Source organism: Citrus sinensis, chromosome 6 (genome assembly GCF_022201045.2).
Source record: "Citrus sinensis cultivar Valencia sweet orange chromosome 6, DVS_A1.0, whole genome shotgun sequence".
NCBI lineage: Eukaryota > Viridiplantae > Streptophyta > Magnoliopsida > Sapindales > Rutaceae > Citrus > Citrus sinensis.
The window spans coordinates 7,396,226-7,409,131 of NC_068561.1; the positions used below are offsets into that span (position 1 = coordinate 7,396,226).

Sequence of the window (12,906 nt, forward strand, 5' to 3'; positions counted from 1 at the left end):
AGATGGGAAAAGAGTAGTGAGAGAGAGAGGAAAAGAAAATTAATAATATATGAAGCATACTAACTCCAAAATCATTTAAGGATGAGTAGAGTGAAAACAATAATTCCAGACATCAATAATGCAAAAATCCCTCCCCCACACCAAGAACTGACATTGTCCCCAATGTAAGATAATCAAAGCTCACATAAAAATTAAAGCGTAAGGATAAAAGATTAAGGACAAAAAGAAACTTCCCTGAATTGTGAGCTTTGATTCTCATAACGTCTATGGGTTTGGCGGAAATGGTGGGATAAATCCCACACTCTCGAAGTTGATGTTTTCCTCTTCGGCATTGTTACAATAATTTCACTCACGGATTTCGATTCACCCGGCTGGAATACAGGGCATAGGCTGGTTGCGGACGATTGCTGCTCGGCTGGAGCTTGGCGCGATGGTGGATTGCTGGTTACATGCGGGATGCTGCGTGCTGGGGCTGATTCTGCTGCGCGCTGCTGGGGCTGGTTCTGCTGCGCTAGTGGGCTGCTGGATCTGCGTGCTAGGGTTGATTGCACGCGAGAGCTGGGCTGACGCTGGTTGCGGTGCGCGATGCTGTGCGCGGCGGCTGGGGCTGATTCGCACTGCGCGCGCGGGCTGGGGATGCTGGAGCTTGCTGCTGGTTCTGGACGTAATCGTCTGCTGCTGCTGGTTGCGCGGTGAAGGCTGGAGCTGATGCTGCTGGTTGCGGCTGGGGCTGATGCTGCTGTAAAACGATAATCAACATTAATTTTTGAATTAGGGATTTGTGAACAGTGATTTTCGATTTTTGGTTTTTTTTTTTTTTTTTTTTAGTGATGAATTACTTTGAGACACTAAAAATTTCAGAAGTACTTTTCTAATAAGTACGTGGGCACGCCTTATCAAAAATTTTCTTCTGACCAAAATAAGCAAACACATTAAATTTCAGAAGTACTTTTCTAATAAGTACGTGGGCACGCCTTAAAACTTTGAGACATTAAAAATCACAAAAGTACTTATTAGTTAAGACGTGGGCACGCCTTATCAAAAATTTTCTTCTGACCAAAATAAGCAAACTCAATTTTTTAATTTTTTTTTAAAGAAAATAAAACAAAAACCAAAATAAACAAATCATTTGGGTTGCCTCCCAAAAAGCGCCTTTGTTTTATGTCTTTGGCTAGACACATTTATGCATCAATCTCCATAATTGGGACTCTCGAGAGCCACATCCTCCACAATATTCACCGAAAAACCTTCATAAAAAGGTTTTAAGCGATGACCATTAACCTTAAAAACTTTGTCAGAGGTCGGACTCCGAATCTCAACTGCACCATGAGGAAAAATATTAGTAACAATAAAAGGTCCAACCCAACAAGAACGTAATTTACCCGGAAAAAGTTTAAGCTTAGAATGAAAAAGAAGAACTTTTTGACCAACAGAGAACTCCTTTCTCAAAATCATTGTATCATGCAATGTCTTCGTCTTTTCCTTGTAAAAAACTTCCTGCACTATAGGGTTAATAACATCCACAGAAAATACTGAATGTTCCTCACTAGGATATTTCATGGCATCATTCATATTGAATTCTATAACCTCTCCATCAAATTCCATAGTGAGAGTCCCTTTATGTACATCCATTTTAGTCCTAGCAGTCTTAAGAAAAGGTCTTCCTAGCAAAATTAGGACAGAATTAGAGGAGTTATCATCTTCCATATCAAGTACATAAAAATCAGCAGGAAAAACCAACTCATTAATTTGTACTAAGACATCTTCTAATACCCCATCAGGATATGCATTAGACCTATCAGCTAGTTGAATTATCACGCCAGTTTCTTTTAATGGACCAACATTCAAAGATGAATAAATGGAACGAGGCATGACATTAATAGAAGCTCCTAGATCTAACATAGCCTTTTCAACTCTAACACTACCAATTTTACAAGGGATAGTAAACATACCTGGATCCTTGCACTTAGGAGGTAGTTTCTTTTGGAGAACTGCTGAAACATTCTCCCCCATGTGAACTTTTTCATCTCCTCTTAATTTTCTTTTGGAGGTGCACAGTTCCTTAAAGACTTTAGCATATCGAGGTATTTGTTTTATAGCATCTAATAAAGGAATATTTACCTCAACCTTGCGAAATGTCTCAAGGATGTCTTTCTCTTGTTCCTCCTTCTTGGATTTTGTAAACCGGCTTGGAAAAGGAGGAGGTATCACAATAGGTAGGGGTTTCGCTCTGGTGGGTTGTGCATCTTGAGATTTAGGCATCAATTCATTCTTCTCAAGCTCATCCTCTACATGCTTTGTCACTTTCTTACTAGGCTCTTGCAACTCCGTCCCACTTCTAACGATGACAGCACTAACGTTTTGCTTTGGATTCACCTCAGATTGTGAAGGCAATCTCCCTAATACTTGAGACTCCAGACGGCTCACTGTAGTCGCCAATTGACTCATTTGGTTCTCCAAGTTCTGAATGCTTACTGTAGTTGCCTGCTGAAATTGTTGAGTGTTAGTTGCAAGTGATTTAACAATTTCTTCAAGAGATATACCTGACTTAGAGTTTGACTGTGGAGGTGTTTGTTGTCTTGGTGGATACTGTTGTGGGAATCCTGACAGCCTAACTCCATAGCTGAAGTTGGGATGATCCTTCCATCCCGGATTGTATGTTTGTGCATAAGGATCATACCTCCTCTGAGGCATGCCTGGAAATCCTCCAACTGCATTGGCTTGTTCAGCGGGTTCTTCTTGAAGTGTAGGACACATATCAGTTGAATGACCCATATTGTAACAAATGCCACAAGTCTTCACCTGTTGCACATTACCTACAACAAACTTTTCCACAAGAGAAGTAAGTTTATCTAAACGTTGTTCAACAGAAGAAATATTTACCTCATTCACCGTTCTTGAAGTGGCATCTTGTCTGCTGCCAAATTGTTGTGCGTTGGCAGCCATATTTGAGATCAACTCCCTTGCTTGAGTAGGGGTCTTGTTCACCAACACGCCTCCACTAGCAGCATCTATCATACTCCTATCCATCAATGACAGTCCTTCGTAAAAATATTGAATAAGAAGTTGATCAGAAATCTGATGCTGAGGACAGCTGGCACATAATTGTTTGAATCACTCCCAATACTCATACAAAGTCTCCCCAGGAAGTTGTCTGATCCCACAAATATCTTTTCTGATGTTGGCAGCTCTTGAAGCAGGAAAGTACTTCTCAAGGAACTGCTTCTTCAAACCATTCCACGTTGTAATCGATCCAGGAGGCAAGTAGTATAACCAATCTTTAGCTAGCCCATCTACAGAGAACGGAAAAGCACGCAGCTTAATCTGCTCTTCAGTCACGCCTTGTGGCCTCATACTTGAGCACACAACATGAAACTCCTTAAGATGTTTATGAGGATCTTCACCTGCAAAACCATGAAACTTGGGTAATAAATGAATAAGACCAGACTTTAATTCAAAATTTACCTCCAAATCTACATATTGAATGCAGAGTGGTTGTTGATTCAAGTCTGGTTCAGCTAACTCTCTAAGAGTTCTTTCTACAGGTGCAGGTCTATCCATCACTTGTTCTTCTGAATCGCTAGATGATTCAACTAAATCAGGTACTGTATCTATTTCAGAAAGCAAAGGCGACGAGGATCGTTGCTTAGCTCGCTTAGTCTGCTGTCTCAGCTGGCGAGCTGTCTTCTCAATTTTAGGATCAAACGAAAGTGTACCTGTACAAGAAGAACGAACCATACACCAAGTAAAACGTAAAAAGGATTAAATAAATGACACCAATCCCCGGCAACGGCGCCAAAATTTGATGGTTGTCGAAGCCAACAAAAATAAATTCCTACTCTAAATAAATTGTGTATAGTGATTGAGCAGGGTCGTGTCCACAGAGATCGGTAATTATTTAAATCCTTTTGAAACGTAAAACGTAAAATGGGGGAATTGTTGACAATAATAAAAATCAAATTAAAATAACAAGAATGCAAATTAAAGTTGTAATTCAAATTGGAGAAAGCTCTGGTTGAAGGAATTAACTCAGCTTGATTCGACTACTGATCATTGATTCAAATATAGATTATTATTATTACTTATGAATAGACCGGTTATAGCTACTGAGACCCTCTAATAGCCAATCTCTCCTTAACTAGTCGATAACCAAGGTACGACCGTTGGTTATTTCCCTAATCAACAGACAACCCTAGATGCGATCATAGAATTTAATCAATTGACAGCCTGAAAAACCAGAGAGACCCAAATCCTAATCAACACATATGATGATTCATTTAAATTAGATTGTTTATTCTCACAACACAACTCTCTGCTATGTTATTTGTCACAAACATTAAATTCTTCATACGATGAATCCTTTAATTGACAATAGATTAAGTTGATAATAAAATAGTGGCCAATTACCTAATTAACAAACATAATCATGAAAATAATTCAGAGAATAAACAAATACCCAAAAAGTAATAAAACAATTAAAGCACAAGAAAGATCTCACAGTAGTGATGAATCAAAGCTTCATTAACCTTCAACCAGAAAAATGGGTTTAGTTCCTCATAGAGAGAAGAGAAAAATTAGATCTAGGGTTTCTTTTTCTCCAATCCCTCAATCCCCCTTTTTCACAATAGATTCCTCCCTTAAATACTTTCTCTCTCTTCTCCTCTAGAATTCTATTTAAAATAAAATCCTAATATCTGAAATATTAAATTCGTAATTACAAAAATAACCAAAAATACAAAACACGTTAAACTAAAAACTGCAGGTCCGCAGTTGACAGCACGCGCCCACGCCTTATCAACAAAGTTCTTCTGATGCTCATAATTTCTCCAAAAGAACAATCATCCTTAAACATCATCTTTTAGCTCAATTTTATCACCAATCAATAGAATTGTACCTACAAAAGTAAAACACAAGTAAATCACTATTATTAAGTGCAAAACATTGATATTAAGGGAAGTAAATAATGCAAAACTAGTGCATAAATTGCACTCTAACATACTATTATCTTCTTTATTTATGTTCTTTCTTTATTCATAATTAGCAGTTTAGCACCCATGAACTCTATCCTCTATTTTTGTTTCCTTTTTTTCATAAACTCTAACCCAATAAAATAGTTTTAATTAAAAGTTTAAAACCATCATATTTTAGAAGTAGATTTTTTGATCGACAAAAGTCCTATTATTGATTCTTTGGTCTATGAAGTAGTGTGATTTAAAAAAAGGGTCCAGCTACCGTTCACTTGGTGCATGTTACCCCATATTTTATCCATATATGAGTTGCCCATTAGATCTAACGCAAAACTTGCTTCAACAGCATGGATGTATTCTATTTGGCTTTTAACATTGACATCTCTATTGTTTTTCAAAAAAGCAAAATGATCAAAAGTTTGATAAATAATTTTGGATAATTTTAAAATTTTATATTTTGATCAAGTGATCTAATTTACTATTAAAATTAATGACAATATAAGGCCAATAACTTGAAAAAAAAATTAATGCATAATTTTTTTTGAAAATAATATAATATTAATTTAATATGTAATAAATAATTTAAATATATAATCAAATACATTAATTTATCAATAATATTAAACAATTTTTAGAAACAATATAAAATTCATTTAATCAATAATAAATAATTTAAATATGTAATTAAATTTTAATTTATCAATAATAATATGACCAAATGACAATGTTAAAAAATTTCATAATAATCAATTATGGTTTAGTATTCAAATATAAATAATAGAAATATACTCTTAAGTGTAAATAGTAGAAATATTTTGGACTTATATATTAAAATTTCAAAACTTTTAATTTTTTCACTTTTCAGCAAATAAGAGGGCTTGCAAAGTAATTTACCAAAAACAAGGGTACCATGCACCCGGGGCACCGTAGCTTCGTCCTTAAAGTATTATAACCAAGTCCAATTTTCTTTTCTTTTGTTTTCCTTTTTAAAAATGCATTTCTCAAATTCAAATTCAAATGGATAATCAAATAAAACTACACTAAGGAGGTAAGTCTTCTTCATCAGTTTTATTTATTTTAAAGGAAAAGACTGACAAAAACAATAGTGTTGCAATAGAAGCAATATATCATTGCTTTCATCTTTTTATTATTTAACTAAATGACAATCCATTTTGTTTTCGTAGTTAAAAAGAAACTATAGGTTTCAAATTTTTATATATAAGTGTCGTTTTGGATAAAATGGGATTTAAAAAGAATCTTTTAACTACTGACTTAGCAATCACTCTTCTGACTCTTGAGTGATGCTGGCCAAAAGAGATGCAAAGGAGGCAACATAAGCCGTTAAACACTTAATGACATTACGAGAAATGTGACCTTTTTGCAATGGCCCTTTACCATCGTAAAAGACAGTTAGGTCAAAATATTACTACTGTAGGTGTTTCTTTCTTGATTAGTCATTTCAAAAAGTCTAGGACAAAAAAAATTAAATGGTCGTGAGCCATATATTTAAAAGAGTATTTAGAAACTAATAAATTTATTAATTAATCATTCTTATTGAAGAATAAATTATAAGTTATTATTAAAACAAGGATCCATAACTTAAGTTTCTAAGAGCAAAATACGATGGATCATTCTCAAAAAACATAATTGCTTAAAAGCTTTTGAACTATTTAAAAAAATTTTAAACTACCTTCATTTCATATTATTCTTTTTTTAATCTTTCTATATAATTTTGTTGGGCTACATTTAGAAATTTAGAATGGTTCCTTAAATTTAAAGGAAAATATTGGTATTTTATAGGTAAACTAACATATTTCTGTATAGATAAATTAATTTGTCAACTAACATTAGAAATAAAATTGTAGTAAAAATTAAAGTTTTATAATAAAAAATAATAAAGTATTACAACCTTAAACATTTTTACACATGTTTTATTTTGCAATTTTACCTTTTTATTTGTACAAATTTCTGAAGTATTAAAATGTTAATAACCCATATTTTTAATGTATAGTCAATTTATTATTCTATATTAAATGTATATTATGTAAAAAATGATGGTTGACACGTATTGATTTTCAAGCGTTTAAAAAATTTATGTGAGATTACATAATCCTTGTACCATCACTCATTTTTACAGTCAAAATAGGTTAGTGAATCAAAGATTATAAATTTAAAATAATATGCAATTATATCTGTAAATATTTTAAAATTTTTGGTTTTTATAATTGTTTGATAAACAATAGGGACTGAAATGTTAATAAGGAACTAAACATATTAACATATCCCCAGCCGTTGAACAAATTTTCCAATAAATCTATTTACCGAATCAGAAATGGACAACGTTGTAGTGGCTTGCAACTGGTGCAAGGGAGCTGGATCCCGATTCACATCATTAATCACAATGCAGACCATCCTCTCTATCTTAAAATAATGAAAAGAAAAGAATCATTTCATCAGTCGATAAAATGGATTCGAGATTTTGGATTTTTGGTGGAACACCGAGAAAAAAGCATAGTTAAAAAGATAATAATAAAAAAGCCAGAAACAACTGCAACAACAAGAACAAGTGAAGCAGAAGCAAAGATGGAAGCAGCAACACACAACACTGACTCTTTCTATCTCTCTGATCTTTAATTTTTATCTGTCTCAAAAATCTCTGCTTCCCTGTTTCTTTCTTTAAAGCGAATAATAAGCTTGAAAAATTGAATAGCAATAGGAAATGGGAATTCTGTACGACGACGTTGTGATCATCAGCCAATCAGACAAAGAAGGTGACCCATGTGTGATAACAGTCAACTGCCCTGATAAAACTGGTCTTGGTTGTGATTTGTGTCGCATCATTCTCTTCTTTGGTCTTAGCATTGTCAGAGGAGGTAATTTCTTCCCCACTTAATTGATTTTATTCTGTATTTAGCAACGATTTTCTTGTTTGGCTGCTGAGAAAATATGGGGAAAATATGTTATGATTTTCTTTTGTTGAATCTACCTCTTGAAATTTTTTGTAAAAAGAAAAAAAAAAGAGTGATTGGTATGTGTGATTGGTCTTCAACTTTGAGAAACAAGTGATGGGTAGTTAAGATTTTAATTACATCTAGTGAAACTATGATTTTAATTTTTTTAAATAACTATTTTCCTGGTTTGGCTGTTGAGAAAATATAGGAAAAAAAAGTTTTATTTCTAGCCATTTTCCTTGTTTGGTTGTTGGAGGAAAAAAATATTTATTTTGCTTTCATTGTATGTACCATGTGTAAAATCGAGTGATGGGTATGTGTGATTGATCTTCAACTTTGAGAAACGAGTGATTGGTATTTAAGTTTTTCATTACATTCGGTGAAATCTAGTTAAGATATTGCTCTTTTTTTTTTTTCGAAGTTATGGTTGTTAATTACAATATGTGTGATTCTTTTGAATTTGTATGGTCAAGATGTATCTACGGATGGGAAATGGTGCTACATAGTGTTTTGGGTGATTGGGGACTCACAAACAAGGTGGGGTTTATTGAAGAAGAGACTGATGGGTGCATGCCCTTCTTGTTCTTCAGCTTCTGTGGTTCTTTACTACCGCGCAGAAATGCAAGCACCCAAACCTTCTGATGTTTTTCTCTTGAAGCTTTCTTGTTATGATCGAAAAGGCCTTCTATATGGTACTTTTTTTTTTTTTTTACACTTTCAATTTTCTGTTTTTGATTTTATATTTGTGCTCATGTAACTTTGTTCGTCTATTTGGTTTCTTTTTTTCATATTAAACATAGTTATTTTGAGATGAATTTGGGTTTTGGTTTGCTAATTTAAAACTTTTGTGGTCTATTTGTATTGTCCTTTAAGTTGTTGATTCATACCCTTTGACTGTTAAAGAAAAGAAAGAGAGAATGTGGAATCTTTGAATGACCCTTTTTAATCCACTTGCTTTTTGATGGATTCTGGGATTTCAGATGCTTTTCTTTTACTATGGTTGGAGTGACAAAAATTACATTCCTCTGCTTTCTTGGTTTTTGGATATGGAATTTCTGATTTTCCCCTCCAGTGGAGAATTTTGATATGATAATATTTTAAGAACCGTGTCCATAATTGATTTTTGGAACAATTCTTTTTCCTATCTTTTGCCAGATGTTACCGCGGTTCTCTGTGAGCTTGAGCTTACCATAGAGAAAGTGAAAATATCTACTACTCCAGATGGGAAAGTGATGGACCTTTTCTTTGTCACAGACACAAGGTTTTGCTCTTTTGATATATTTTTCTCAAGATCAGCAAAAATATTCTTCTAATCTTTGACAGCTAGTTTGGTTTTCATCAACATAATTATGTTATTAAGGTTGCATATTATTCACTGACTGAGAGTTATACAATTATTTTGGAATGTCTGCAACTGTGCGAAATAGCTTCCATATACAAATTTAACTCGCATCTTGTTAGTAGATATTTGTGTTAATGGTCACTACTTTCAAATATAACAACTTTTTAGAGTAATAATAGAGTTACAAACTACAAATTGATATGGTATAACTCAATTGGTTGGATACCTTTTGGCCCATATGATTAATTTTTATTGTTTTGTATTTTCATTCAGTTAATGAATTTTTGTCACATCAGTTTTTACAAAATAAGTATATACAATAACTTGTGGCTCTTGACTAACTAGACTATCCAATTGACTAATATTCAGCAGCATCTATCTCATGTTATTGGATATTCTCTCTTGTCAAATGGTTCATTTGGAAAGGTCACTGTGCCATCCTTCGTAAAGTTAATATGGTCGCGTACAATTGAGATTGGAGTATTGAAAACCTGTGAACTGTGATATAATGGGCAGATAGTTACTCAATTGGTATTTAATTTATGTGCATACTTTTTCATTTGCTTCTTTATTTTTATTTGCTTATTTGGGATTTAAAGGGGTGTCAAAGGGGTTTTTCAAGAACTGAATTTATTTAGATAAGGCCATTTTTATTTTCAATATTTCGAATTTCGTAAAGTATTGATAGGTTGTCTCATGTGGTAAAAACAAAAGAATATATGGTAGTAATGCAAAGATTTAAAGGATTTTGAGATATCCCTCATTAAGATACAAAGGGCTTTTCTTTTGCAGAAATGAGTCCATGTTGACCTTTCTCTGAGAAACTAATGTGCTTCTGAATATTTTCGTTATCAGAGAACTTCTACATACAAGGAAGAGAAAGGAGGATACATACGAGCACTTAAAAACCATTTTGGGGAATGCAATGATAAGCTGTGATGTAGAAATGGTAGGCACAGAAATTACTGCCTGCTCGCAGGCATCTTCATTTCTTCCATCTGCAATCATTGACATGCTCCATTTAGATATGCCTGTTGAACTCCCAAGTGGATCGCTCACTTGCAGCAATGTCTCTGTCACAATAGACAACTCGCTGAGTCCTGGTCATACTCTTGTCCAAATTGTCTGCCAAGACCACAAAGGTCTCCTTTACGACATAATGAGAACTCTAAAGGATTACAATATTCAGGTAGATGAACTGGTTGTATGATAGACTTCAGATATAGTGGCTTTAAGAAAGTACTGCACTGTTTTGTCATGTACTTTATGTTTTATGGGAGTGTTTTTCTTTCTTGAACCATCTCCAATCCTGATGAACCTGGATTTGTTAGTATTTGAAATCCTTTTTTTTTTTGTTTTTTGGTTGGCTTGTGATTTGTTTATAAAACCATCAACCTGCTTAGATTGGAAGAATCTTATTGCATGTTTGGTTTGAAGAAATATAAGAAGAGGAGAGGGGAGAAAAGAAGGAGCAGGGAAAGAAACAAGGGAAGAAAGATAAATTCCATGTTGAACCAAACAATGATTGACCCTCTTTTTCATTCATTTTCTCCTCTTGTTACCTTTCTATTCCTCTCCTATCCTACCATTTCTTCCAACCAAACATGGGCTTAACTTTGACCTGCGGCTGTTTACCTCATGGAAGGATCTAGTTGTTAGATGGATTTGTTCTTGCTTTGCTTACATATTGAGTGCTCGAAAGTATGATGCATAAAATCCATGTTCTGCTGGTGTACTTCTCATCCAAAAATGTCGATCATATTCTGTTAAATAGAACACTTAGAAAAGTGGAAGTTAATGGAAGGTGGCAGCTGGTTGCATAACATTAACATATTAAGCATTATCTTTTATGCAGGTTTCATATGGACGCTTCTCTAGAAGACAAAGAGGAAACTGTGAGATTGACTTGTTTATCATGCAAGCTGATGGGAAAAAGATAGTTGACCCTAGCAAGCAGAATGGGCTATCCTCTCGACTGTGGATGGAACTGCTTCAGCCTCTCAGAGTAACTGTGGTCAGCAGGGGTCCTGATACAGAGCTTCTGGTTGCAAATCCTGTGGAATTATCTGGCAAGGGTAGACCTCTTGTTTTTCACGATATCACCCTTGCTCTCAAGATGCTTGATATTTGCATCTTTTCGGTATGTACTTATTTTCCTACGACATTAAGTGAAAAACCATTTTGGCCATGCTTACATATTCAGTTTTGTTTAATTGCATTTGTTGCATTATTAATATTGTGAGGATAAACATAAAACATTAGGCAGCTATGTCATCATTCCAGTAATGGAGTCGCCACAGCTGAGCTACGTTGTGTTATTGTCATAATGTTGCATTCCATTTTACTTTTCACAGTTAGGATATAACATTATCACAATGATGAGTTATAGATACTTGTTGTTTTGTCATTTTTACTTTGATTTGATTCCAAGAATTGGCATTCAAGAAATTTGTACAAAAAACAATTAAATTCTTGTTTTTTAGCAACAAATCCTTTCAATCTTCCTAAATGAAAAGTATAACATCTATTGCCCCTTTTTGTTTTCAGGCTGAGATTGGAAGGCACATGATTGGAGATAGGGAATGGGAAGTTTACAGAGTCCTACTTGATGAAGGGGATGGATTGTCTGTCCCAAGAAATAAGATTGAGGAAGGAGTTTGGAAATTGTTGATGGGTTGGGAATGACGATGGATTCAGACACAATTTGCTCTGCATGGTCCTTGTTCAGTATCCATTGTCCTACCATGATATGCCTTAGATGTAAATTACTGTTGTTCTTTAGAAGACTGAGATTTGACCCCCTCAAGTTACATCCATGAGACTAACATTTAGTAATACGTATGACAAGTTGGTAGTAGGATATATAGCACAAGTGAAGCTCTTTCAGGCATTGGATACTTCAAAGATATTGCATGGAAGTTTATGCAGATGGTGGATCCATTTCATGCTTGGTTTGATAAATCAGAAGTGTTTTCTGCCGCAGCGCTTCATGGGTCATTTGGGTTATCGCAATATGGTAACTGTCTTTTTATTTCCACTGTACATATGTTTAGGATATAAAAAGATCAGGATTTTGAATGTAAAGGAGACAGTTGTGCATGACAATGTTTATTTATCAATATAACATCTGTTCCTGCATTTTGTTGTATTGCTTTTTATTATAATGGCCATATTCGCAACCGCTGAACCTTTTCAATTTTCGTGATACCTTTTTTTATTTTTTCCTCAAAGAATTTGTTAAAAAAATACAATTGGCCAGCAACATGTATACAATAACATTTTGGGATTTATTGGCAGTCAAGATGGTACAATTCAGAGCTTTAGTAAGTATGGCTCGAGAATCTACTCCTACATAATGATAAATATTTTAAATTTTTTTACTATAAATTTCATTTTAAATGATGTGTTATTAAGTGGTTGGTAGTTTTTTTTTATAAGATTTAAGTGAATTAATTGTATTATTTTACTAACTAATTAATGATTTGGCAATCGACAAAAGAACGGTGCGCACGCCTCTCTCACACCCGTGCGACAGGTGCATTATCGTGCCAAGAGACAGCGCGTCTTGGTGGGACAAGCAGCCTTGCCGCACCATGAGACAACACTTTGGTTTTTATTTTTTTTTTTTGTGTTGTTAATGTTATTA

General features: G+C 34.2%; 1 protein-coding gene, 1 non-coding gene and 1 pseudogene across 3 annotated transcripts; 2 read left to right on the forward strand and 1 right to left on the reverse strand.

The window, feature by feature from the left end:
* Window positions 1-1,139: 1,139 nt before the first annotated feature.
* Window positions 1,140-3,663, reverse strand: LOC127903085 (uncharacterized; annotated as a pseudogene).
* On the forward strand, window positions 3,077-3,183 carry LOC127903623 (small nucleolar RNA R71). The gene has a single exon (XR_008056332.1). It is a non-coding gene; the product is annotated as a small nucleolar RNA R71 (small nucleolar RNA).
* A 3,668-nt stretch (window positions 3,664-7,331) lies between the features above and the next one.
* LOC102628967 (hypothetical protein) lies at window positions 7,332-12,398 on the forward strand. Of its 2 annotated transcripts, none has more exons than XM_006491598.4 (6): window positions 7,332-7,840; window positions 8,509-8,610; window positions 9,074-9,179; window positions 10,116-10,449; window positions 11,116-11,400; window positions 11,808-12,398. In XM_006491598.4, exons 1-6 carry the CDS (start codon window positions 7,687-7,689, stop codon window positions 11,943-11,945), a joined length of 1,119 nt encoding a protein of 372 aa, XP_006491661.1. In that variant the 5' UTR covers window positions 7,332-7,686; the 3' UTR covers window positions 11,946-12,398. The 2 variants fall into 2 exon arrangements, with proteins under 2 accessions (XP_006491661.1, XP_006491660.1); XM_006491597.4 differs by having other exon boundaries at window positions 7,334-7,840; window positions 8,392-8,610.
* The last annotated feature ends 508 nt before the right edge of the window (window positions 12,399-12,906 follow it).

What these genes read in the sequence shown, in the direction of transcription:
- LOC102628967 (XM_006491597.4), top strand. Translation starts at nt 7,687, where the DNA reads ATGGGAATTCTGTACGACGACGTTGTGATCATCAGCCAATCAGACAAA. An exon ending in TCGAAAAGGCCTTCTATATG is followed by an intron (nt 8,611 to 9,073) that starts GTACTTTTTTTT and finishes ATCTTTTGCCAG; the next exon opens with ATGTTACCGCGGTTCTCTGT. An exon ending in TTCTTTGTCACAGACACAAG is followed by an intron (nt 9,180 to 10,115) that starts GTTTTGCTCTTT and finishes TTTCGTTATCAG; the next exon opens with AGAACTTCTACATACAAGGA.